Here is a 27,774-nt window from a genome sequence, read left to right on the forward strand (position 1 = left end):
CTTACAGGAACTCGTGGGCTGGATATTTCCACGACCGAATTTGAACCCCAGTCCAGCCCTGCTTACATGCTGAAAAATCCCCTTGCAGGAAGTATAATTCCCTTCCTAAATAATACAAACAGTGTATAAAAGCATAAAATAAAACCTAAAACATCAAATTAAAATGAACATTAAAAAAAATAAAAATAAATAAAAACATTAAATCCAGATGTATATATAAAGCACTTTTCACAATTAATATAATTCCAAAGAAACATGTTGAAATTATAAAGAACTGTAATAATGCGTCGACAGATGGGCTGAACAACCTGGAAGTCATGCTGTAGACTATTTGAAAAATAATCTGTTGTTCAAATTACAGTGGACTGTATTAATATTACTAAATTACTATTTAAATTACTAATAAACCAACAACAATAAAATGTTGTTGTTGTTTTTTGGTGGTGGTGATGGTGGGACAGGGGGGTTAAACCACTTTTTTCTTAGGACTACACCACTGGGAGAGATGCCTTAAAACTGATTTTTTTCCTCTGAAACACAAAAACAAAAATTGAAATAAACATGATATTTCATGTTTTGAGAATGGCAAACTCTTCTCTGCAGATATTGTTGCTTGTGGTTTGTTCACATAAATCACATAAAGTCTATAAATATAATGTCTCCAAAAAAACTTGCATGTGTATTCCCAAATCTAAAATAGCCTATAAAACATGTTCATAGATGGATATTCTACTGATGTCTGGACTTTCTTTTGGATTTGGAAAAACATAAAGACATGATTCAATATATTGGTAATTGTGGCAAGTGGGGCGGGGCCGAGAGGTTTGGAACGAGGAGTGAGGCCAGGGGTAGTGATTGGAGATGAGCTACACCTGCGCCCCACCACCAGTATCGAGTCCCACGTAGGAGATGGAAGGATATAAAACTGGAGCGACGACCGTGAAGGACGAGAGAGGACCAGGCCTGGGATATTATTTTATGTGTTTGCTTTTTATTTGTGCGCGTCAGTCGCCGTGAGGGGCTGACGCGCTGTTTTGTTTATTTTTGAATATTAAAATTATGTTTTGATTGTGCGCCGGTTCCCGCCTCCTTCTTCCGGATGATTAGGAAGTTTTATCGTTACAGTGGTGCCGAGACCCGGGAGAAGGAGGGACGCGCTGCTGAAGATCCCTCGCCGCTGTGGTGAATCCGCGGTGCCCTCGAGCAGGCGAGGTATGTGCCGCCAGGGACGCTCGAGGCGGTGGGCTGGAGCGAGTTGTCGGGGACGGGCGAGCTCGCTGCCGGCCGCCCACGATATGGAGGGGCGGCTGCCGTCCGTGAGGGAGCGGAGGAGTCGGCGCCGTTCGCCAGGGGGCCGGAGCCTGCTGCCTCCGCGATTGAGGCGGGAGGGGCAGGGAACGGGGGACTCCTGCCGCTGCCCAAAATCGGAGGAGCCGTCACCGTCCATCGGGCGGCGGAGGAGTGTCGTGCCGTCCGCCGAGGGCCGTCCAGTGCCACCGCCAGGCACCGCGGAGGAGATCACCCAGCTGGTGGAGGGCCGAGCAGCAGTGCGTCTGGGAACCGGAATTTTATTTTATTTTTTTCCTCTCTCGTCCTTGTCGCTCCTCCTTCTATCTCCTTTTCTCTCGCCTCGTCTGTCCTACCCCCAGGTTCCTGCAGGTCCCCGTGAGCGGTCCCCCCCGGAGGGAAGGGGGGGGGGGAAGTAGAGCGCAGTCTCGAGGGTCCCCCCCGGCCTGCGAGGGGCGATGGGGGTATGTGGCGAGTGGGGCGGGGCCGAGAGGCGTGGGAACGAGGAGTGAGGCCAGGTGTAGTGATTGAAGATGAGCTGCACCTGCGCCCCACCGCCAGTATCGAGTCCCACGTAGGAGATGGAAGGATATAAAACTGGAGCGATGACCGTGAAGGACGAGAGAGGACCAGGCCTGGGACATTATTTTATGTGTTTGCTTTTTATTTGGGCGCGTCAGTCGCCGTGAGGGGCTGACGCGCTGTTTTGTGTTTATTTTTGGCATTAAAGTCTTTATTTGATTGTGCGCCGGTTCCCGCCTCCTTCTTCCGGATGATTAGGATGATTAAGCCAAATTCCTTTAAAATTAAGTTATAATAACTAATAACTAATTGCTCTATACAGTAAACAACATTTGAAGTTGATCAAAACCTTTCTTCAAAATTGTCCTAACACGAAAATGACGATGCAATTGCCCTACTTTGCATAAAACCTGTTCTGCAAGTTTGAAACCCTCATAAAACATTGTCCATTTGAAAGACCAAAGAAAATCACACCTTTATTTCGACCCCCACAAGCTATACAGAACTACCCCAAAAAACCCAACCCCTTCCCGCTGAACTGAGGAATGGTGTGTTTTCATGTTACTGGGTTGAAATATGCCATATTATTTTCACCAGACCATAATAATAACAAATAATCAGTTGATAATTAATCATTATTTTACAGCAAATCATTGTTATTTGGGAATGTAGGCGTTTGAGGAAGGCTTTAAGATCAAGCGGAATCCTTCTAACGCGCTAACTGACTCAGCTTCACCGTCCGCTGTTTGATTTTACAGGATCATTTTGAGGCAAATACAACTCATTGATCATGAGCCCAACATTTAGCAAGGCAGGACAACATTCAGTCTACCCGAAGGAAGACATATTTCATTGTAAATTACTGCTGTAAAATAGAGAGTAAAGAAAATAAAAATAAACTAGTGTAGGCTATTCTTAAATTTGGACCTCATTTGAAGTACAAATCCAAACCCCAGAAGCAACCTACACTCTCTAAGTGTTCTTTTATTGAAAAGTAAGCATTTTATTTATTCACAGGCTATATGGTTGAAATAATATTGTTAAAAAAATGCTTTATTGATTAAAGTTTCATAGACCTTCCATTTTTATGCTTTAAAATCCCATGCCATACGTGACTTCACAGTATTTTCACATCCTAAATTACTACCCCAATTCTATAATGGTAAAATTTACCATTATTATTTTTTTAGAACAATTGTAAACTACATAAATGGGTGAAGCAAAACAAATATGATAACTTTTTAACTGCAGATATAGGCCTATATTATTAAAAATATATTATCATTACAATTATTTTGTGATGTGAAGCGATTCACACATGCTGGGGCCCCTTGTTTGCAGTGCAGACATGAGGTGATGTGATATAAAGCGATTTCTGCACTGCTTTAAGAGAGAGGAGGCAGTAATGGTGATTCCATTGAGTTGTCTGTGAAATTGCAGTCTGACAGAAAGATTTCAAATCATTGGTTTGATCTATGTAGATTAATTTACTCATCAAACCATATTGCTATAATGAATGAATGTTTACTTGAACTTCCTGCTTTATAAGCACAGAACCTATGGTTCTAGACAGATTAATTAAATAAAGTACTCATCTTACAGTAGGTCTGTTTTGAAATTTCTACCTCTAGACCCCAACTGTTGTACACTTTTGTCTGCGTTGTACTGTGCATCTCGAGTTTAGCTGACAATCCATAGCCCTATAAACAGTTCTTACCCACGTCTCATAGCACGAAGAACCTGACTGCTTCCACTCTGTGCTGGCAGATGGATCTGCTTGCAGATGTTCCTTCTCTCTTGAATTAACTGTAACACCTGATTTAAAACAAAAGAAGGAAACAGTTCGATTAAATACTATAATTACGGTCAAAATGTACGATCAACAAACTCAAAACCTGTTTAGAAACAAATATCACTATTACAGAAGGGAAAATAAATCATAGCAGTAAATTTATCCAAGAACCCAAATCTTAGGGCAAACAGGATAAATGCAAAAATTACTTGTCATGGCCTATAACTACAACGTTATTGCTGACTGAAATAAAGTATTTAACTTTACTGATTGTACTCAGAACACTATATTCTGGTTATCAAATGTTCTGATATTTCTCAAAAACTACCACTTTTTCACATATTAGGCTCTATTTTACAGGTAATGTTTAAACATTTTAACAAGTTAAGTGAACAAAATGTATTAGGGTGTACTTTAAATTTGTCTTGGTTAAAACTGCTTGCTAGGAACTGTTACTATTCACTGATGCGTTGCATTTATTAAGCAGGATAACATACAGTTTATGTTTTGGGTGGTACCTTGAGGTCTGACTGGTCTAAACTATAGCTTTGAAAGTGCACTGATGATGACTGATGAGAAAAATACAGTCAAGTGCAAGATGTGGAAGAGCTCTTGCGGTGTGAGTTCTTTGTGCTTTAGTTGCCTGTATTTTAGCACACTGTCACAGGGAGAGTTCAACATGCATTTGCATGTTACTGTGCATATTTATGTTGCATATTATGTTTAAACAATATACACACATATACATACACACACACACACACACACACACGTATATATACATATATATACATACCGTACAGACCAAAAGTTTGGACACACCTTCTCATTCAAAGAGTTTTCTTTATTTTCATGACTATGAAAATTGTAGAGTTACACTGAAGGCATCAAGGGCTATTTGACCAAGAAGGAGAGTGATGGGGTGCTGCGCCAGATGACCTGGCCTCCACAGTCACCGGACCTGAACCCAATCGAGATGGTTTATGGGTGAGCTGGACCACAGACAGAAGGCAAAAGGGCCAACAAGTGCTAAGCATCTCTCGGGGAACTCCTTCAAGACTGTTGGAAGACCATTTCAGGTGACTACCTCTTGAAGCTTATCAAGAGAATGCCAAGAGTGTGCAAAGCAGTAATCAAAGCAAAAGGTGGCTACTTTGAAGAACCTACAATACGACATATTTTCAGTTGTTTCACACTATTTTCTATATGATTCCATATATAATTCCACATGTGTTAATTCATAGTTTTGATGCCTTCAGTGTAACTCTACAATTTTCACAGTCATGAAAATAAAGAAAACTCTTTGAATGAGAAGGTGTGTCCAAACATTTGGTCTGTACTGTATATATATATATATATATATATATATATATATATTAGTTGTGAGCTGGGTCTATACTACGCAAGCTATGATGACTTTCACCTTGATATTTTAGCACGGATGTATACCTAGCCGAATCTGTAGGGGGCGAGAACAAGTCTTTAAACCTGTGTGTATGCCTACTGTGAAATTACCACATCAAACCTGACGTGCGAACATGGATGCAACTGAAACCGCTGGGTTTGCTTCAGGAATTTTTTTTTAAAGAAGCTTCCCAATGGAAATCTCAACAAGACGCACGCCTTTTTCACACATAATCTGTCTGCAGCGCTTATGCAGTCCGTGTGCGTTTCGTATGTGGTGCAGAAGCAGCAAGGACTCATACTCATTGTGCTTTCACACAGGACGCGGTCGCTTGTGCAATGTGGAATTCGTTTACAGCTTTCTCAAGCACTTTCTGATGCATTTTGGAAACAGGAGATGAGCCCCTGGTCTAATGCACCACCTGGCTTGAGAAACCCATTCTCAAAGACTTAACGTTACTTTTAGTCATTATTTTATTTGGGTAGCACACATATTCTGAATGCCTTCGGCATAATTCAAAAGAGCCAATTTAATCTAGATTAATTCCAAGATTACAGTGAGATTAATCTAGATTAAAAAAAATTATCTATGCCCATCACTAATATATATATATATACACTGCTGCTTATCTTTTTCTCATGTTTTTAAGCCTTACCGCTTGTCGATTTAAACATTAAAGCAGGGTTCCTCAATAGGCGGCACGCGGGCGAGAGAAAAAAGTTTGGCCCGCACTAATTTAAAATATTGTTGTCAACGTCGTCAGGGTAACGTCAGCGTAAGCACGTCACTAGCGCGAAAAATCGAACGCAGTATCATTTAAAGCTTTCAGTCTGTCAGTGAAAACATGGCGAGTGTGAAGAAAAGAAAAGTGGACACGGAAAATAGGCGATTTAGATATGAATGGATCGAACTATTTTTTTTTTTTTTTGCCTGACCACCACAATTCAAAGCCAACATGAAACGCCATTTCATCGCATTGCACAGCAATTTTAACTGCAGTTATCCAGAACATTCGGAGAGCCGCAAACAGAAGGTAACTAAATTAGTGTCAGTTTACAAGCAATCAGTTGCTGTTATGCACAAAACCACATCCATACAGGAGAATGCATTCGCAGCTTCCTTATCAGTCCCTCCAGAAAAATGCGGATTATTTTTGTGGCTCAACACATGGCTCAAACTTACAAAACATTGAGTCAAACAAGTTCTCTAGCTTTACAAAAGGAATATTCAACAACTTCTGTAAAAATTAATACAAATAAAATATACGCACAAATATACAAATGCTGTTTTACAGGAATTGCAAAGTGCAATCTCTTACTGCAACGTAAATTATTGTACATACTACTAATATACTTACAACTGTAAGGTTTTGGTACTATTCTGTAACAAAAAAGTACAATCTTACAACTGCAGAGGTGCATCAACTTCTGAATGAAACTACAACAGTTCACTGTGAAAATGAAAGCTAACTGTGTAGCCTCTAACACTGGCCTATCATTCGCCATCCTCATCCCTCTGTCAAAATAATTTGCCCCCACTGTCATGTAACACACCGGGTAACTGCTTCGTGGGGTCTTTTGCGCTTATTTTTGTTGGCAGATGAGAATGATTTGCGTGCTTCACCCTGGTTTCACCGCGGGCTTCACAGATGATGTTCACGTCATAAGGTTCCCACTGGAAAATAATGGCGATTTACTTGTGTGACGTAAATTTTTCAACTTTCTGCTAAGATGTATGTGACTTTTTTGCAACAAAAATTATTATTATTAAATCATACTACCTCTGCATATTTTGCTTCCTGAAATCGGCGATTTATGTGGCGAAAGTGCGGCGTATTTGAAAAAATGCGACCCCCGCATAAATATGCGGCCCTTGGCTGATTATGCATTAAATCACGCAATCGCATAATCGTGTTTTTCTGGAGGGACTGCCTTATGTGTGGCTTGGAACCTGGCTAAGGCCAAAAAGCCGTTCACGGATGCCGAATTAATTAAAAACTGTGCAATTTACATGGTAGATGAAGTTTTAAATCACGATGACAAAACTAAGAAAATCGTTGTGGAGCTATTACAGAAGGTGCCATTATCCGACTCCACGGCAACAAGAAGAGTAGAGACATTGGCGGGTAATTGTCTGTCCAATCTTTTATCTGACATAAAGAAAGCAGAAGTCATGTCACTTGCAATAGACTCCTCTTGTGACAGAAATTGACGTTGAACAGCTGTCAGTATTCGTCAGATTTTTTGATGGGGACGTTTTCCGCGAAAAGCTGCTTTGTTTGCTGCCAATACAGGGGCACCCAACCGGACAAATCATTTTTAACAAACTGATGCAGTTCTTTGAAAAGAATGGATTGGATTTGAGCAAAGATATGTCGGTTGTCACTGATGGGGCTCCATCAATGGTTGGACATCACAGAGGTTTGATTAGCAGACTAACTGCTGTCAACCCAGCTGTCATAGCATTTCACTGCATAATTCATAAATCGGTATTGTGCACAAAACTGTCTGGAAAAATGAAAGATACAATGGATACAGTGATGAGGCTGGTCAACTTTATTCGCGCGAGTTCTGGTCTGCAACATCGCCTTTTCCGAGCCTTGCTGGAGGAAACGTCAGCAGAAAGGCACGATCTTTTGCTGCACAATGATATCCGATGGCTGAGCTGGAGAGAGTGTGTGAACTTCAAAATGAACTTCAAAGCCAAAAGGCAGAGAAATTTCTGAGGTTTTTTAAATGACAGCATAGAGATGGCATATGTGTGTATTTTGTGTGATATCATGTTTCTCCTAAATCAGCTTATTTGGAATTGCAAGGAAAGAACCACACTATTGCAGACATGTACGAAGCCATCGAAGCTTTTCATTTAAAGCTGACACTTTTTGAATGCGATCTTCAAGGGAGAAAACTACACTTTCCGCATTTGCAACAAAATTGGGTGACTTCATCACAAGACTGGCAAAGAAATTCAACAAACGATTTAAGAGCTTTAACCTGTCGAGTGAACTCCTTCAGCCGTTTTCAGTCCCAGCAGATGGCTGACCCCAGCTACGGCCCTGTTCACGCCTGTTTCACACATACTCCGTCTGTAGTGCGTATGCAGTCCAATGTGCTTTCACACAGGACGCGTTTGTAGTTCGCTACTCGGTAAGTAAACGATCGCTGCACTGCTGCAGACGCAACACAACTGGAATCCATTAACATGGGTGCATAAAAAAATATGCAACACATACGCACTGCAGACGGAGTATGTGTGAAATAGGCATAAAATTGTTTGCACCTTGTGCAATGTGGAATTAGTTTACATCTTTTTCAAGCACTTTGTGATGCATTTTGGAAACAGGAGATGAGCCCCTTTTCTAATGCACCACCTAGCTTGATAAACCCCTTCTCAAAGACTTACTGTTTGTCAATTTTATTTGGGTAACAAATGGGTAATCAACGATCTCAAATAGGGTGTGTTTGGCTGCAAGAAAAGTGCTTTAGTTTACCAGCTTTCATTCACTTTCCGGCTTCAGTTCAAGCAGTTAAAACAGCAATGACCAACATTACTGACTGTGTAATGTGTAGGACTTCAGTGAACAAACACACCAATAAACTGCACAATCTGAACCCCATAAATGATTAGCTAAAGGGGAACAAGGCTCAGATTGTATGGACCCAATTCCTGTCAGTCAGAAGAATTGCAAAAAAAAAAAACCTATGTCAGCGTTATAACGTGATTCCACAACAGAGGATGTTTGCTGTTATATATTCCCACTATCAGAAAAAACAAATCATGAGCTAATCATGTGAATCCTGAGTTGGTTTCCTGTCAGCCGTGTTTGCTATCTACTCCAAAGGAGTTAACATTTGATCACAAGATCCAAACCCATAGGATTAATCAATAATTAATGGACCTCGACAAAGGATCCATACAGCATGTCTCATGACTTGGTTGTGATTTTTTGTACAAACTGAACTTTCCAATAAATAATCTCAAAAGGACAGCCATTGAAAAATCTGAAAGTTTAACTATATTCACAAATAATATGTTTTATGTCTTATATATGTTTGATGTGATCAAGGTAATTGGTGCAACTTTAACCAATGTTTTATAACCCAGATAGTGCTATTAAATGTGTGTAAGATATGGAAAGTGTAACACTAATGAGCGGATGGTATTTCAGCCATCTGTTCCCTATTAATGAATCCTGACTCTCAAACACATTCTGCACTCAAAGACCAGAACTTGAGTAATACAAGGACCTTCGTTTTACAGTATCTTCCAACATGTCTCACCATTTGGGCGCCGCGATGTTGGCAACATCCTATGGTGGGGTGACATTTATTACACCTTCGAGACAGTCCAGAGATACTCGCGTGAGCCTTAAAGGAAAGACGAAACACCCACCTTTTCCCTCACAGCACGACGACACATTCCACAACGCAGACTGTCGTCGCTCCAGTTTTTATATCCTTCCATCTCCTCCGTGGGACTCGAGACCGGAGAGTGTCGCAAGTGTCGCTCATCTCCAATCACTCCACCGGCCTCGGCCCCGCCCCACTCATCACAGTTGTCTATTCCCTTTTCAAGGTGATCTGATTCCTTGTTGTCTTTCAAAAGGTTACTGTCTGTGATTTTGCCATACTGGGCAATCATTCTGTGATCCCGCCTATTCTTCTTTCACTTTCTCTCACTCACCTTTTATTCTCTCTCTCCTCTGTAATCCGTTACGTCTTGTTTTTGTTTTTACTGTTTGTATTGTTATATGCATATTTACTCTGTGTTAATCGTAGTTTGTTGTATTAGTTCAATTATTAAAATCCAATATATATTCATGATTGCTTCTGTCTAAAATGCTCACATCACGAAGTCAATGAAATGTTCCATCTTAGCTACAAAGCTTATTTGTTACTTTTCAGTAACCTAAATTTTATAAGGACAGGAGAATAGTTTCACGGCCAGAAAAATTTTTCCTGGATTTTCCTGTTGTATGACACGTTATAGAAGTTATTAAACAATTCAATTATTGCCTGCAAAGATATTGCCCCATGTGATAAGTTGAAGAGTCATGTTAAGGAATGCATGCTCCACCTTGCAACAAGTCGATTGGAAGATTGCATTGTGGGTTGGACCAAATCTGCTTGGATAAAACCCTAATGCCTGAACTAATTCAGCGTGCTTCCTTCTTCGACATGGCTTGAACTACCTACTCCAACATGCTGCTAGCATTCTTGTCATCCAGAACTCAAAACACTCAGTAGAAGCTTTGTGACAGCTGAGAATCTTGGAAGTCTTGCAAACAACGAAAACTCTCCGAAGAAATTTCGAAGCTTCTATGTAACCAGGCAACCAACCAATCAACAGGAGGGTTTTCCCAAAAGACGTCATCCAAACAACAGATCTGCAAACAATCTGAGGCAGGGGATTACCTGAGACGAGGCAACAAGCGAACTCCAACTCTTCTGAACCTCGCTTTTCAGTGCAAATGCAAGTAAAACAAACAAACTTCATTTCTTGCTGAAATATGTGCAAATTGATCTTAAGCAGTAAAGATAAGACACATCTCTGCTTCTGTGATTTTCTTGGTGCGATCTAACGAGTAACTTACTCCTGGGACTTCATGTAAATCCTCTTCAGTAACTGTGTGAGCATATGTGTGTGAGTATGTGTGTGTATGTGTGTGTGTGTGTATGTATGTATGTGTGTTTCAATTAGGTTTTAGATCCATGTAATAGAGTAGCTCAATAAATTATAGTTTCATTTATGAAGTATTGTCTTGTGTGGTGTATTCTAAGGTTAAACTTTACCCAGATTCTGTGCTACCTAGCTTGTGCCTTATAAATTATCATTCTGTTTGTATTCTCATTGTCCATGAAGTAATATAAATAGAATTGTAAGGATATACTGAATTTTACGTTCATAGACAATTGGACGAGCTTTTGGGGCAGACCTGACCTGTTGAAAAGAGATGGTCTTCATCCTTCCTGGGGTGGTGCCACTCTTCTCTCTAGAAATATGGCAAATAGACTTAGTGTTTATACTTGACTAACTGGGGCCCAGGTCAGGAAGCAGACAGACTGGCTAAACCGACCGTCTGCTAGCTGCCTCACGTCACAGGGGTCAGTTAATTCTCAGCACATAGAGACTCTTTCACCTAGATATCACACTATAGAGACTGTGTCGGTTCCCGGAACTAGAAAATATAAAAAACGTCCAAACCAAGTTAAGATTAACAATTTAATTGAGGTTCAACAAATAAAGAACAGATGCAATACGGATAAACAAATGATGAAGCTTGGCTTATTGAATATCAGATCCCTTTCTACGAAAACATTTTTGGTAAATAATATGATCACTGATCATAATCTAGATGTGCTCTGTTTGACAGAAACCTGGCTAAAACCTGATGATTACATTATTTTAAATGAGTCCACCCCCCAAGATTACGGTTATAACCATGAGCCGCGTCTAAAAGGCAAAGGAGGAAGTGTTTCTTCAATTTATAACAATGTTTTCAGTATTTTATAAGAGGGCAGGCTTCAAATATAACTCGTTTGAAGTAATGGTGCTTCATATAACATTATTCGAAATCATACTCTAGATTTAATACTGTCACATGGAATTGATGTTGATAGTGTTGAAATTATGCAGCCAAGTGATGATATCTCAGATCATTATTTAATTTTGTGCAAACTTCATATAGCCAAAATTGTAAATTCTACTTCTTGTTACAAGTATGGAAGAACCATCACTTCTACAACAAAAAACTTCTTTTTAAGTTATCTTCCTGATGTATCCAAATTTCTTAGCATATCCAAAACCTCAGAACAACTTGATGATGTAACAGAAACTATGGACTCTTTTCTAGCATTTTAAATACAGTTGCTCCTTAACGCTTAACGAAGGTTAAGGAAATAAGTATGACACCATGGTATAATGAGCATACTCGCACCCTAGAGAGAGCAGCCCAAAAAATGGAGCGCAGCTGGATAAAAACAAAACTAGAGGTATTTCGTATTGCTTGGTGAGAAAGTAATCTATCCTACAGAAAAGCATTAAAAACTGCTAGATCCGATTACTTTTCTTCTCTTTTAGAAAAAAACAAACATAACCAAGCATGGTTTAAATCCGTACTTATAGGACCGCCATCAGTTCGTAGCAGTGAATGAAGAGGTATCATATCAATCACAAGTGCAGTATGGAGTATCTCAAGGCTCAGTACTAGGGCCGCTACTCTTCACGCTTTCTATGTTACCCTTGGGAGATATCATCAGGAAACATGGTGTTAGCTTTCACTGTTATGCTGATGATACTCAGCTTTATATTTCTTCGCGGCCCGGTGAAACACACCAATTTGAAAAACAAATGGAATGCATAGGCGATATAAAAAACTGGATGACGAGTAATTTCTTACTGCTAAATTCTGTAAAAAACTGAGGTGTTAATAATAGGACCGAAAAACTCTGCTTGTAATAACCTAGAACACGGTCTAAGACTTGATGGCTGCTCTGTCAATTCTCCGTTAGTGAACCTAGGTGTGCTATTTGATCGCAATCTTTCCTTAGATAGCCACGTTTCTAGCATTTGTAAAACTACATTTTTCCATCTCAAAAATATATCTAAATTACGGCCTATGCTCTCAATGTCAAATACAGGAATGTTAATCCATGCATTTATGACCTCAAGGTTATTGTAATGCAAAACTACAGAAAAAACTACAGCTAGTCCAAAATGCAGCAGCAAGAGTTCTTACTAGAACCAGGAAGTATGACCATATTAGCCCGGTCCTGTCAACACTGCACTGGCTCCCTATCAAAGTTTGTATAGATTTTAAAATATTGCTTATTACTTATAAAGCCCTGAATGGTTTAGCACCTCAGTATTTGAATGAGCTCCTTCTACATTATAATCCCCTATGTCCGCTATATTCTCAAAACTCAGGCAATTTGATAATACCTAGAATATCAAAATCAACTGCGGGTGGCAGATCCTTTTCCTATTTGGCACCTAAACTCTGGAATAACCTACCTAACATTGTTCGGGAGGCAGACACACTCTTGCAGTTTAAATCTAGATTAAAGACCCATCTCTTTAACCTGGCTTACACATAACATACTAATATGCTTTTAATATCCAAATCCGTTAAAGGATTTTTAGGCTGCATTAATTAGGTAAACCGGAACCGGGAACACTTCCTATAACACCTGATGTACTTGCTACATCATTAGAAGAATGGCATCTAGGCTAATATTAGTCTGTTTCTCTCTCATTCCGAGGTCACCATAGCCACCAAATCCAGTCTGTATCCAGATCAGAGGGTCACTGCAGTAACCCGGATCCAGTACGTATCCAGATCAGATGATGGATCAGCACCTAGAAAGGACCTCTACATCCTTGAAAGACAGCGGAGACCAGGACAACTAGAGACCCAGATAAAGATCCCCTGTAAAGACCTTGTCTCAGAGGACCACCAGGACAAGACCACAGGAAACAGATGATTCTTCTGCAAAATCTGACTTTGCTGCAGCCTGGAATTGAACTACTGGTTTCATCTGGTCAGAGGAGAACTGGCCCCCGTACTGAGCCTGTTTTCCCCCAATGTTTTTTTCTCCATTCTGTCACCAATGGAGTTTCGGTTCCTTGCTGCTGTCGCCTCTGGCTTGCTTAGTTGGGGTCACTTCATCTACAGCGATATCATTGACTTGATTGCAAATAAATGCACAGACACTATTTAAACTGAACACAGATGACATCACTGAATTCAATGATGAACTGCCTTTAACTACCATTTTGCATTATTGAAACACTGTTTTCCTAATGAATGTTATTCAGTTGCTTTGACGCAATGTATTTTGTTTAAAGCGCTATATAAATGAAGGTGACTTGACTTGACTTGACTCTGCCCCATGCCACAATATGGCAAGTCCTAAAGCCCAACAGCAAATGGCGGCCTACCATCGACTATCGAAAGTTGAACCAACAAGTTCCTTTATCGCAATGGCCTATGACTCAGTTGGACCAAGAGATTCCTAAAATCAAAGGCTCAACAATCCTTTCCACATTGGACGTCGCCTCAGGATTATGTACAATCCCTGTCTACCCTGATAAACAACACAAACTTGTACTGACCTTGGGCAATCGATAGTACAACCTCACATGGTTCCATTTCGGCTATGCCAACTCACCAGCAAAATTCAACATTTTCCTGAACAAAGCATGCCCTGATGCCGGAGCCAGAGGCAACCTTGTTTACATGGATGATGTCCTTATGAAAAGCTCAGATGTGGCAGACGACCTATAAGAAATTGACCACGTCCTGAACCAGCTGACAACAGCAGAAGCGAAAACAGCCCTTCACAAAGTTATGTTGGCTTGCTAATTGGACGTAGTCCAGACGTACACAAGCAATCCAAAAAATAAAGACACCCACTAACATCTGAGCTACGAAACTTTATGTGAGTGTGCAATTACTCGCGACAGTTCATCGAGAACTACGCTGACATCGCACGACCACTAACTCTACTCCTGAATAGGGATGGGTATCGTTAAGGTTTTAATGGTATTACTACTCTTACCGATACTGCTTAACGGTCCGGTACTTTAACGGTATTCTTATCGGTACTTTGTGTTGTGTGTGTGTGGTTTTTTTTTTTAGAACAAGTTGAGAACAGAATTAACATTTCTTAATTTTTTTATGTAAAATTAATAATGGGCTTGTCTCGGACCAGAGGTGTTAGGAGGAGTTGGTTGGTTCATAGTAGCTGCAACTTAAAAAAAATATATTATATATATATATAATAAAAAGGTTGCAAAATGTGGCTATTTTGTAAACTAACTTGAGGTGCTGTGCATTTAAGTTAGCCAAATAAATGTTTACATTTACATACTGATTTTTCCTTATTTGGAATTTTAAAAACAAGTAGAAAATATGTTGGTTTCATTCTCATTTTTCCCAAAAGAAATCAACAGAATTTCTACGTAAGGTTAGCAAACCAGGGAGATTTTACATTTATTTTAAATGACGTGAACAACGTTGATTCAACATGATTTTAGCATACATACCTGACGTAGATTGGGCAAAAACCAGAGGCGAGCTAGCTAGGCAGTCGATACACATAATGCACTTTTGAAAGATGCTTTGACAGATTGCTTGTGTTTCCGCCCTTACATGCAAATATTGTATAACCACACTTTGGAACGTTTTGCTCTCTCCGCCATCGTCACTCTTTGTATTAAGCGGGAGTTTTCGTACTGTTATGCGTGTACCGCGTTCTTGTTTTGTGTGTGTGTGTAACTGACAGACAGCCTCCGCGGCGCGCATGCGAGTTCTTGCAGATCTCACAGACAAACGTCTTAATAATATCGCTAATTAGAAATGTTTGATAAGATAAAATGTGCACGATAACATTAAGCAAATATCTTCGCCATCGTCACTCTTTATTATTAAGCAGGAGTTTACGTACAGTTAATGCATGTGCGTGCGCTCGTTGTGGTGTGTGCGTGTGCGTGTGTGTGTGACTGACAGAAAGCCTCCGCGGCGTGCATGAGAGTTCACGCAAATCTCACGGACAAACGTCTTAATATGATCACACATTAGAAATGTTTGGCGAGATTAAATGTGCACGACAATATTATTAAGCAAAAATACATAGTACATTATTTTTTCTCCCCTCCAGTACCGAAAGCAGAACCGGTACTGTCAGATCTTACTGATACTACGGTCTTTCATAATTTAGCCCCGGGGCCAGTTTAATACCGGGTTTCGGTACCCATCCCTACTCCTGAAAAAACCCATTGTTTGGTTGGAAGCTCAGGAAACAGCTATGAGCAAGCTCAAAGAACGCCTATGCTAACTCTGGTTTATTTACAATATCCAGTATTAAAACATTTCTACAATCACCAGGAGGGTTTTCCCAAAAAAAGTCATCCAAACGACAGATTGTCAACCAATCCGAGGCCCAGGATTCCCTGAGACAAGGCAACAAGAGAACTCCAACTCTTCTGAATCCCACTTTTCAGCGCAAATGCAAATAAAACAAACTTCATTTCTTGCTGAAATATGTGCAAATTGATTTTAAGCAGTAAAGATAAGAAACATCTCTGCTTTTGTGTAGTGTTGCACGGTGCACCGATACTTCAAAAGTATCGCGATTCTCGGAAATTCAATACGTCACAATACCTAAATTTATTAGTATCGATACTTCAAAGAATGACTGCGTTCCAGATTTGTAAGAGACGTGTTTCATGTTGGTGTGTGCAACGCATGCTTCCAGTGCCTCCCTATGGACGTCTGTGTTTTCCTTTCACACAAGCAGCAAAAAAGAACTACAGTGAGATGTCTGCATTAGTGGCTTTACAAAACTGATTTGACTTTACTAAAATGTGTGCACAATCGCATTAAATAGTTTAAATAAGTTGTTTAGATGAACAAAGCACGAGCTTTTTCTTGTATAATTAACATTTGAATTTTTTGGTCAGACAGTTCATATACAATATTCACATTAATCGGGGATTAAACGTGGAGTTATGTTCTGTATGCTAAATATGAAAACGAAAAAAGCGTATCTGCACAGCACCTATAACTGCGCTTTGTATGCTGCTGATCATTCAAATCGTTCACGAATGAGAAGGTCTCTCGATCTCGTTCAGTGAAGGGTGGATTCGTTCACTTCATTCAACAAATAACATGCTCCGTCACATCTTGAGTAACTCTTTGACAGGATGCGCTGGTCGGGGTGGGTAAAGAAATGTTACTTTAATTGCGGGCTGGGGCGGGCCAAATCATTTCATAAAAGCAGGACCCGCGGGTTGGAAAAACACCCGACCCGCACATCACTAGGCTTCATGTGCGAGCACAAGTGATACTGTGGCCGCCGGTCCACGACTGGTAGAAAAAGATGATGCTCACTAAAGATGACGCTCATTAAAGCTCACTGGCTGAGTTTTCTCCTGAAACAAAAGGTTCCACAACTGACAGAATAAGTTACAATATCTGAGATATTGCTGCTAAATTTTATTAGCTTTTTTTTTTTTATTATTGAATGCCATTGCTTAAATTGATATTATTTATCTTTTGGCATTTAATCTTCTGAGTTCAGAAACATTGTTTAATATAATCGCTGTTCATATTTTTATTCAAAGTTCAGAATCAAGATAAATTTATTACTCTTATGTTTCTTATGATAACTGAGACGATGCTGCTAAAAATGTATTCTTTCTTTACCTTGAATGTCATTGATCTATTTTATTTTTTATATTTTTATATTTCATATTTTGTTCAAATGTTTAATATATCTGCTGTTCATATGTTCATTTATTAGTGTGTTATATGATTAGAATGTTGTCCCGGTTTTAAAATAAAGCACATCAATGATATTTGAGAGTGCAATTCTTGACTAGGTATCGGTATCAAAACAATAATTTTGGTATCGTGACAACACTACTTTTGTGATTTTCTTGGTGCGATCTAACGAACAACTTACTCCTGATTCAATTTGGAATGAGTTCAATTAAAGCAATTCAAATCTTTAGATTAAATTCTTCTTTAAAAAGAGCTAAAATTTCCTTACAAATGGTTTATTTCAAAAAATCTTTTTGCAAAACAGTGATGATGTATAATTCATAATCCAGCAGTGTTATTTTTCATCACACTTTCCTCATAATTCAAACCACTTAATTATGGTCATGACATGCATACTACAGTGATGTCAATGTGCATGTTGATGTGCAAAGGCTAGTTGATCCGTTATTCATTAACTGTATGGGCCAGCTGCTCCCCGGCCCTTGAGGAATGTGAATCGCGGATTAATTGCACAGCTTAACCAACATAGTTTTTAAGTCCTGTCAGTTTAACAGGGCAGAGAAAGAGCGTGTGCGCGCGAGAGAGAGAGAGAGCGCGCGCGAGAGAGTTTGTTTGTAAGAAAAAATAATAAGATTAGATTTCATATCGCAATATATTACGCATAAAAATAAAATATCGCAATGTCATTTTTTCCCAGTATCGTGCAGCCCTAAGATATAATCAAATGTAAATAGTTTTGGTGTTGTCTCTCAGTAAATTATTGTTTTTATTCTAACATTTATACAAGGACCTGACTGTGTAATCAGCATTTAAGAAACACCTACGTAGGTAGAATTATTTAAAATGCTTCCAGAAAAGCAGAATGCATTTCTGACTAGAATACCCCATTATGTTGGAACATAGTACTTACCTCATCAGGGAAGTCTTTAGGATGTGGTGAGGTAAAGCGTATCCTCATGTCTGGATCAATTTGGGACACTTTGTCCAAAAGGTCTGAGAAGAGGAGGCCTCCCTTTTTTGTGCGGTACACAGTCTTGAAGCCTCGGCTGAGCTGAGTACTGCCCTCAGAACAGATAAAGTGCTGTTCAGACAAGTCTCTATAGCTGTTCACATTCTGCCCCAGTAGGGTGACTTCCTTCACCCCCTACACATAAAACATACACACTTTACCTTACCTTCATAAATCATGGGCTATTATTTTAGGTTTATTACTTCCATTTTGCACAGTATTGAAAACTCAAACCCTTTTACCTGATCTGAAAGCATGCGGACCTCCTCCAAGATGGAAGACAGGGGTCTGCTCCTTTCTCTGCCACGAGTGAAAGGCACTATACAGTAACTACACATGTTATCACAGCCACGCATGATAGACCTGGAAAACAAACCCAATATGTCACATTTTTCATTGTTGTACGAGTTTAATTTAATTTATTCAAATGTATGAGATTGGGATGCAGAATAAACATATACAAGGAACTTTTCAAAACTCTTAGTACAACACTTTCAACTGATCACACTTGTAACACCACTTTTAAAACCTGATCTCTCATGATTTCATTGTAGTTGCTCATATTTTAATTCCACATAATCATTGTTGCAAGACACAAGATTAATGTGTTATGTATTGGGAACATTTGGTTTAATCAACAAAACACAATAGTAATATCTTCTTTCAATTTTGTAATTTTAACAATCTGTAAATCTAAGAGCAAACAATGCAAGATAAATGTTTAAAATCAGCTGAAATAATTACAGTAATACAGGCAATAACATGATTGAAAATAAACTTACTTTACCTTACTTGCACATCTCACATAAAACCCATAATGTTTGTAAAAGTATTTATCCAATGTGATATCAAAAAGTGATAAAGGTATGACATGGACATAAGTTTTTGTGCTAGATAAGAGTTTACTGTCAATGCAGTAAAATGTCCTCACTGTGCCATATCAGGGTTGTTCCGATAGACGATAGTATCGTTGATAGTCAGAGATATCGACATAAGCAGATGTCTCTGTCGATAGTCATGACGATATTAGGCTCATTATCCTATAAATGTATTAAATAGTAATAATAATAACTATTATTAATTTTATTTTTATTAGGCGGCCAGTTATAATTCGGCAATCAAACTGCCCAGCTTTTTCACTTCTGCACTGCATGTCACACACACACAGCGCGCATGCAAGCCCAGAAGGATTAGAGCCTGCAGTCGCTGAAGAAGTTGTAACGCTTTGACTCGATTAACTCGTTAAATCCATGAAAGGAAAGAGATAGAAAATGAGGAGTTGGTGTCCCACACATTTAATGGCTGGTACATGACAACGCACTCTTCTCATACATGAGAGATTATCTCTTTCTTGGCGTTACAAATAAAGTAATAATAACAAGGCGGCAGAGCAAACTTATAGGGGGGGTGAAATGCTCGTTTTACTCAATCTCCTGTTAATCTTGAGTACCTATAGAGTAGTACTGCATCCTTCATAACTCCAAAAAGTCTTTCGTTTTATTATATTCATAAGAGAAAGATAGTCTGTACCGATTTTTCCCGGAAAAACACGACCGGCTGGAGGCGTGACGTGTGGGCGGAGCTAAAGAGTCACGAGCGCAAGTAGGCTTTTGCGTTGAGAGTGTTTGGAAGCTGTGACATTACCATGAGGGAAAAACCATCATCCAAAACAAACCATGGCTAACAGTCAGATTCAGCGTTTATTTATGATCCAGAATCAGATCCAGAGGCTGAAACTGAACGAAAGCAGCAGCAGCAACGACTCGCTCCGTGCGGGGCTCGAACCCGGGTTTCCGGCATGGGAGGGGACGCACTAACAAGGAGGCAGAGATATTTGAAGCAGTTTTACTCACCGCCTGCGGTTCCAACACAGGATCGTGACCTTTTTTCCTTGGGATTGCATCATCCTTAAGAAATAAACGATACGCAAATCCGTCGTCAAACTGGGTCTTGTTTGTAAAACAAGCACCTTCGAAATGCAGGGAACAAACACTTGCACAACTCCGTTGATGCTCTGTAAAAATAAACTCCATCCACTGGTCCCTTAATGCTGTTTCTCTTTGGTAATCTGTGCAGGGTTGTCTTGCCCTGGCAACCAAAAACACACTCCTTTTGTGACATTTGGCGACGCTCTCGCTCTGATCAGTGAACTCTGTTGTGCTCTCAGTGCGCTGCTATACGGGAGCGCGCGCTCTTCCGGAAGAAGTGCCTCAGGACCCATATAAGGAAATTCCGCTCCATCTAACGTCACACAGAGCCATACTCGAAAAAAACTTTCCGAAACTTGTGACAAACCGGAAGGAAACAGAAATGGAACAAAAATACTCCTTCAAACGTACAACTTAATTTTTGAAACTTTGTCCATGTTTAGCATGGGAATCCAACTCTTTAACAGTGTAAAAAACTCAGTATGCATGAAATAGCATTTCACCCCCCCTTTAACTGTTGCCTATCTGTCAGAAAGCTGGTGATCCACTGACAGATAGAGCTAAGAACAGAGAGCTGGGTCAGTTTGGTCTGGAGGGTTGTTGGGATGATGGTAATGAAAGCCGAACTATTGGATTGTTTATACCGACTCTGATTCTCTGCTGCCTGCCCCCGACATCTGCTTGTTTCTGTTATCGATTCTGGTTATCCCTATATACCTGACGCCATTGCTGATCATTGCCCGTCTGACCATTCTCATTAAAAGTTCTGCACATGGATCCGAACCTCTCTGTCTCATCATTACAGAAGACTTTGCCCAACCAGGATCCAGCAGCTTTCTTGAACCCCAGACCAGGTATGGAGTCAGCTAACAGTTCATGCAACCCTGTAGAGGTGCTATGCTCCATTTTTCAAGATGGTAGACCAATTGAGCTCTTTGTGGAGGAATTCCTTCAGTATAGTCACCTTTTGCCTGGGGATGAGGATCTGGTAAAGGACTGTTTCTGGAGTGGTCTTGATACTAGGATAAACTTGAGTTTACCAGAAGAAGACCCTAGCTCGACCCTGGGCCAGTTTATTAACTTTGTGTTGGAGTTTTGTGGCTCTCCCTTTACAGTTGAGGAGGTTACTTCTCCAATGTGTCCAGCTCCTATCTGTTCGGTGGTCCCTGTACCAGCGCCGCTGCACAAGATGGCCGGCAGCCCAGCGCTGCTGCACAAGATGGCTGCCAGCCCAGTGCCGCTGCACAAGATGGCCGCCAATTCAGCGCCGCTGGACAAGATGGCAGCCTCAGTCGACTTTCCAGAGTCAAGTCAGGTCTCCTCTTACACCCAAGAGTCAAGCGAAACAACAGTTAAACTTCTTGATTCTAGTAAGGTCACCGTTGATCAGGTCCCTGTTGATTTTCTGGAGTCTAGTCAGGTCACCACTGATCATCCAGAGTCAGGTCAAGTTTCCACTAACCGTCCAGAACGAGATCAGGTCACCATTAACACCCAAGAGTCAAGTGAAACAACAGTTAAACTTCATGAGTCAAGTCAGGTCCCTGTTGATTTCCCAGAATCTAGTCAGGTCACCATTGATCATCCAGAGTCAGGTCAAGTCTCCACTGACCGTCCAGAACAAGGTCAGGTCACCACTAACACCCAAGAGTCAAGTAAAATAATAGTTAAAATTCATGAGTCAAGTAAGTTCCCTGTTGATTTCCCAGAATCTAGTCAGGTCACCATTGATCAGGTCCCTGTTGATTTCCCATAGTCTAGTCAGGTCAACGTTGATCAGGTCACCGTAGACCACCCAGAGTCAGGTCAATTCTTCGCTGACCATCCAGAGTCAGGGTTAGTTACCACTGACCCTCCAGAGTTAGGGCTAGTTCCTGTTGACCTTCCAGAGTCGAGTCAAATTCCAGTTGACTGTCCAGAGTCGAGTCAGGCTACTGTTGACTATCCAGAGTCGAGTCACATTCCAGTTGATTCCCCAGAATCAAGTCAGAGTCGAGTCAGGTGCCCATTGACTTTCCAGTGTTGAGTCAGGTTCCGGTTGACCCTCCAGAGTCAAGTCAGGTGCTCATGGATCCTCCAGAGTCAGGGCTAGTCACCGTTGACCTTCCAGAGTCAGGGCTAGTCACTGTCGACCTTCCAGAGTCAGGGTTAGTCACCGTCGACTTTCCACAGTCAGGATTAGTCACCATGGACTTTCCAGAGACAAGGCTAGTCACCGCTGACCTTTCAGAGTCAAGTCAAGTCACCGGTGATCGTCAAGGACAGAGTCAAGTCACCGGTGATTCTCAAGGACAGAGTCAAGTCACCTGTGATCCTCAAGGACAGAGTCAAGTCACCGGTGATCCTCAAGGACAGAGTCAAGTCACCGGTGATCTTCAAGGACAGAGTCAAGTCGGTGATCTTCAAGGACAGAGTCAAGTCACCGGTGATCTTCAAGGACAGAGTCAAGTCACCGGTGATCTTCAAGGACAGTCAAGTCTCAGTTGATCCTCAAGACCACAGTCAAGTCCACAAAAACCTTCATGAGCAAAGTCAAATCACAGTCAATCATCAGGAACCAAGTCAAGTCACAGTCAATCGTCAGGAACCAAGTCAAGTCACAGTCAATCTTCAGGAACCAAGTCAAGTCACAGTCACTCTTCAGGAACCAAGTCAAGTCACAGTCGATCTTCACGAATCCAGTCAAATCACAGTCAATCTTCAAGAATCCAGTCAAATCACCACGGATCTACCAGAGCCTCGTCACATCTCAGCCGCACTTCCAGAGTTCTCGTCCTATTCTGTCACGGCCATGGAGGCCAGCTATGAGCTCTCATTCGTTCCGGTCATGGCTAAGGAGGTTCTCCATGAACTCACTGCCTGCCCTGTCACGGCCATGGAGGCCAGCTACCATCTCATCACGGCCACGGAGGCCGCTATTAACCTGTTTATGTTCCCTGTTTCAGTCCCACCTGACCAGACTTGCTTTCCGGTGTCATCAACTCCACTGTGGTGGTCCTATGCTCCGCCCTGGTGGGCCTCTGTCATGTCTGCTCAACTATGGTGGTCGTCTGGTCCGCCCTGGTGGGCTCTTGTCTCATCAACTCCACTGTGGTGGTCCTCTGCTCTGCCCTGGTGGGCCTCTGTCATGTCTGCTCAACTATGGTGGTCGTCTGGTCCACCCTGGTGGGCTCCTGTCCTATCATCTCGGCTGTGGTGGTCTTCTGCTCCACCCTGGTGGGCTTCTGCCCCCTCTTCTCAGCTGTGGTGGTCGTCTGCTATGCCCTGGAGGGCTTTTGTTCCCTCTTCTCAGTTGTGGTGGTCGTCTGCTCCACCCTGGGGGGCTCCAGCTCCACCTGCTCTGCTCTGGTGGGCTCCCACGCCAAATGCTCTGCCTTGGTGGACCCCTGTTCCCGAGCTAGGCCCATGGCGGGCCCCTGTTCCCGAGTAAAGCCCATGGCGGGTTCCTGTTTCCCCTGTCAGGCCCAGGAAGGGTCCTTGTTTCCAATGTTAGGCCCAGGAGAGGCTCCTGATCTCCATGTTGGGCCCAGTTCTGCCTGCTCTGCCCCGGTCCTCGACCACTGCACTTCCTCATGGACCTGGCCCTCCATCCCTCCCCCTGTTCCGCCTCCACTCCACTGCCCTCCTAGATTGTTTTGGACGTCTGGAAGCCGCTCCTTTGGGGGGGGGGTGCTAGGTCACGATCATTACATGGAGTGCCCATGAACGTCTGTAGAGGGCACTCCAATCAGGACATTCCACATTAACCACCAGATGTCACTCGGACTCTAACACCTCTCATCTGTTGCACCACACACTACTACATTTCCCATGAGTCACTGCATCACAATCACCCTGCCACACCTGCACATCATTCCCTAGTCAATCTCCTTGCCACACCTGCACCTCATTTACACACACATATAAGCAGCATACTCACTCTCTGTGAAGTCTTGATTTGCTGTGTCTGTCATTTCTGAGCGTTTTCCTTTTGTTTGATCTCTCTGTACCTGACCTTTGGATTGTTTATACCGACTCTGATTCTCTGCTGCCTGCCCCCGACATCTGCTTGTTTCTGTTATCGATTCTGGTTATCCCTATATACCTGACGCTATTGCTGATCATTGCCTGTCTGACCATTCTCATTAAAAGTTCTGCACATGGATCCGAACCTCTCTGTCTCATCATTGCAGTATTATAGCTCCGCCCACCGCACGCATCCAGGAGCTCTGCTTTTTCCGGAGAAAATCGGAAAGCTGTATTTTTCTTTTATAAATATGATAAAATTAAAGACATTTTGGATATATGAAAGATGCAGTACTACTCTATAGGTACTCAAGATTAACATGAGATTAGGTGAAACTGTGTATGTTATGTACCCTTTAAACAGTGCTCCAAGAACCAGTGAGAAACTACTAAATTTGGTCTAGAATCAATAAATAGCACTGCGAATTAATAAACATCACTGCAAAATCCAGTGAAAAATGCTTGAATTTGGTGCAGAATTTAGTAATTTTGGCATGGTACATTCATGTTATTATGCATTATAAATATAATAATGTACATTGCAATAAATATACATATTACTGCTTTGGGTTTATGTTCACGGTGTGTGTGTTTTCACTGCTATGTGTGTGCACGAATTCCGAGTATGGGTCCCCATACTAATAGGTATGTCACATCACTTTCACTTTCATATTATATGAATAAGGAAATCTAATTGTAGTCATTTTTGTTGTTAAGCTTTTGCCTTTACATTTGCCTTTACTTTACCATGATCTATAAATGTATGATTCTATGGAATAAGAATGGTATTTTATTGAGATGTATAGTCATATAGACAGAATCCAGTTCATTTTAGTATTTTCCGTATAAAAAACATTTACACATTTTATACTTACTGTTTTTCACTGTTTCATGGTTAATGTAGCTATTTTAAATCAGCATCCCAACTTAAACTTTACATTACAATGAGACAATAAAGCAGTATCATTTAGCAACTTTGCTTCTTGTGAAATACAGTAGCAATATTGTGATGTTCTACAAAAGTTGGCATAAAACAGTGCATTACTCACACAAAAGCACTGTGTCCCTCTGGAGTCTGATGGACAGGCATGACATCAGCGTAAGTCTCTTCTAATGATAACAGCACATTACTGGCCCTCTGACCTCTGTAACCAAGAGATAGCAACCGAGGCAGATCTCTGTATGCATCTGGCCCTGCTATAACATCCACCAACTTCTCCTGCTCAAGTAATTTAGTCTTCAGTCTTTCTGCCATGCAACCTACAGAAGGACATAAGATATGTGCATCAAGACTTGACAAGAAGGATTACCAGTTGATGGAACTGTAACTTGCCTAATCAGGGCAGGAACTGCATTTCTGCCAACAACATCAAATAGAAAATAGGTTGCTAAATGACATTTTTTATTTTTTTCAGACAACATACTGGCATGGCAAAAACCTGCATTGTTCTTCTGTTCAGCCATGTGCGTGCACATTTACACTTTTTAAAATAAAGAGGAACCGTCATAATAGTTACCTAGGACACCTATTTTTAATGAAGGCTTGTGTTTTTGACACCTTTTCTTTAAGGCAGTGAGATGTTTGAGTCGGTTCCAAATAGTTTGCTCTGCCTTTTCTCTGTCGAAGGAGAAAAACAATTAAACCCTAAATCTGAATTATTTTTTTTTTTTATAAATACACTTATTTCATGGTTAAAAAGGAGTCTTTCTTACCTTATAGAGCAAGTGACAAGCAATACTACATCTGCCTATAGAAGAATATCAGACAAAGCATTCATGTAATGACACAACATTGACCATATTCTGCTATTCTGAAGGTATCTCAACCCTTACAAAAATTCACCATGGTAATCATAATTTCTACAGATGTTTCCATGATGACTTTTTATTGGATAAAGTTTGCAGTACCTCTGGCAGCTCATGTGTCCGTGAATATCCTGCTTTCTGAAGAATGGACCAAGCAATTTCAGTGTCACTGACATTCATCTGACAGCCGTATGTCTCAAAATACACTGAAATACATTACACTTGTCAACATCATGTGGCATAAATACTTAATTCCAAAAAAGAATAGAACATATGCTCATTTGATAACTTTTTAATTTACTATTTGGGTTAATGTGTTTGCTTTAATTATGTTTTAGTTTTTCCAAGGCATTACCTGCTGTAGTTATTCAAAGATTTGATTTCAAAAACAGTATCATCATAACTATTAAACTATATCTTGTAATTTTTACCTAACCTCAGAAAAATCTCAAAGTAAAAAGAGGTTTTAAAGTCTGATTTTGTGGAGGCTGTGCTAAAAAATTAAATTATTATAATCTTAATTCAAGTGATGAAGGTGTTGTTGTGTACTACTGTAATGTTACCCTGTCTGGTTTAAATTTGTGAAAATTATTAACAGTTGAAATCATTATAATTTTATCAAAATAATCAAAACTTGTGTAATCAGGTACATTACTTAAGTATTTAAATAGTTACACTAACTTACTTACTACAACATTTTAAATAGGGTAACTTGTAATCTGTAACCTAACACCTATTTCCAAAGAAACCTTCCAACACTGTTAAGAAGCTACACTTGAATAATAATAACAATAATAATTTATGTAACAAATTGTTCTTAGATATAGCTCAAAACGACGAATAAATGATTTTTATTATTATTGCTGTAGTCTAATAATAATTATTATTATTATTGCTGTAGTCTAATAATTATTTTGTTATTGCGTTTGTTACAAAGCAAAAAGAGTTTTGCATATCGTTTATCAGACACTAATACATTATCTGTCAATCTCTAGAAAAAGGTCCTGACCTTTCTGTGATCGTGCTGTTGTGCATTCAGGAATATGGTACTCATCAAATTCATCATTGCAAGCGTCATAGCTTTTGTCAGAACTCTTAATAAAGTCCTGAAAACTGGGACCACATGCCAGTTTATTCTTTAACTGCACCACTCTTGTCCCATCGGTAGAGGATGGTTTAGAGCAATAATATCGGTCACATGTGTCCCCTTGAAGGCGTCGAGACAAACATTTCCTAAAAGTAAATCTGCAGAATCTGAAACTGCTGCTTATGTTCATGTCTCACTGACCTAACTGAACAGCTAAAAACAAACACCATTACATTACACTAATCAATAAATGAACTACCCCAATTAACTATTCCAACAAATCTAATGAAATGAAGAAAAGACAACACTCCGTAAATGTAGCTCAAGCTACAAAGTACATGTGTAAACGATGTAAATATGGCGACGCCACTGAGATATATTTCAAAATAAAAGCCAGACTTCTTCTTCTTCTCTTGTTTTTTTTTTTTTTTTTTTTTTTTTTTTTTTTTGTCGAATTGGCAAACCATCGTTAAAGGTGCATGTCCGCCATCAATTTTTCTGGAGTGTGAAACGTAACGGTTCATCTATAAACTATTTAACTATAATCAATGAGGTGGAAGAGGGGGAGATTTTATATATATATATATATATATATATATATATATATATATATATATATATATATATATATATATATATATATATAT

General features: G+C 40.3%; 1 protein-coding gene across 1 annotated transcript in view; it reads right to left on the reverse strand.

The window, feature by feature from the left end:
• cdk5rap1 (CDK5 regulatory subunit associated protein 1) overlaps positions 1-27,484 on the reverse strand; it is a 42,770-nt gene extending 15,286 nt beyond the window's left edge. The window contains exons 1-8 of the mRNA XM_026242363.1: positions 27,050-27,484; positions 26,143-26,246; positions 25,948-25,982; positions 25,752-25,852; positions 25,284-25,494; positions 18,544-18,664; positions 18,203-18,436; positions 3,527-3,624 (exon numbers count right to left, since the gene is read on the reverse strand). Of these exons, the coding sequence (XP_026098148.1) occupies positions 3,527-3,624; positions 18,203-18,436; positions 18,544-18,664; positions 25,284-25,494; positions 25,752-25,852; positions 25,948-25,982; positions 26,143-26,246; positions 27,050-27,317 (1,172 nt within the window). The 5' untranslated portion in view covers positions 27,318-27,484. The remainder of the gene's footprint in view (positions 1-3,526; positions 3,625-18,202; positions 18,437-18,543; positions 18,665-25,283; positions 25,495-25,751; positions 25,853-25,947; positions 25,983-26,142; positions 26,247-27,049) is intronic.
• Between the last annotated feature and the right edge of the window lie 290 nt (positions 27,485-27,774).

Source organism: Carassius auratus, unplaced genomic scaffold (genome assembly GCF_003368295.1).
Source record: "Carassius auratus strain Wakin unplaced genomic scaffold, ASM336829v1 scaf_tig00001591, whole genome shotgun sequence".
In the NCBI taxonomy this organism is placed as follows: Eukaryota; Metazoa; Chordata; class Actinopteri; order Cypriniformes; family Cyprinidae; genus Carassius; species Carassius auratus.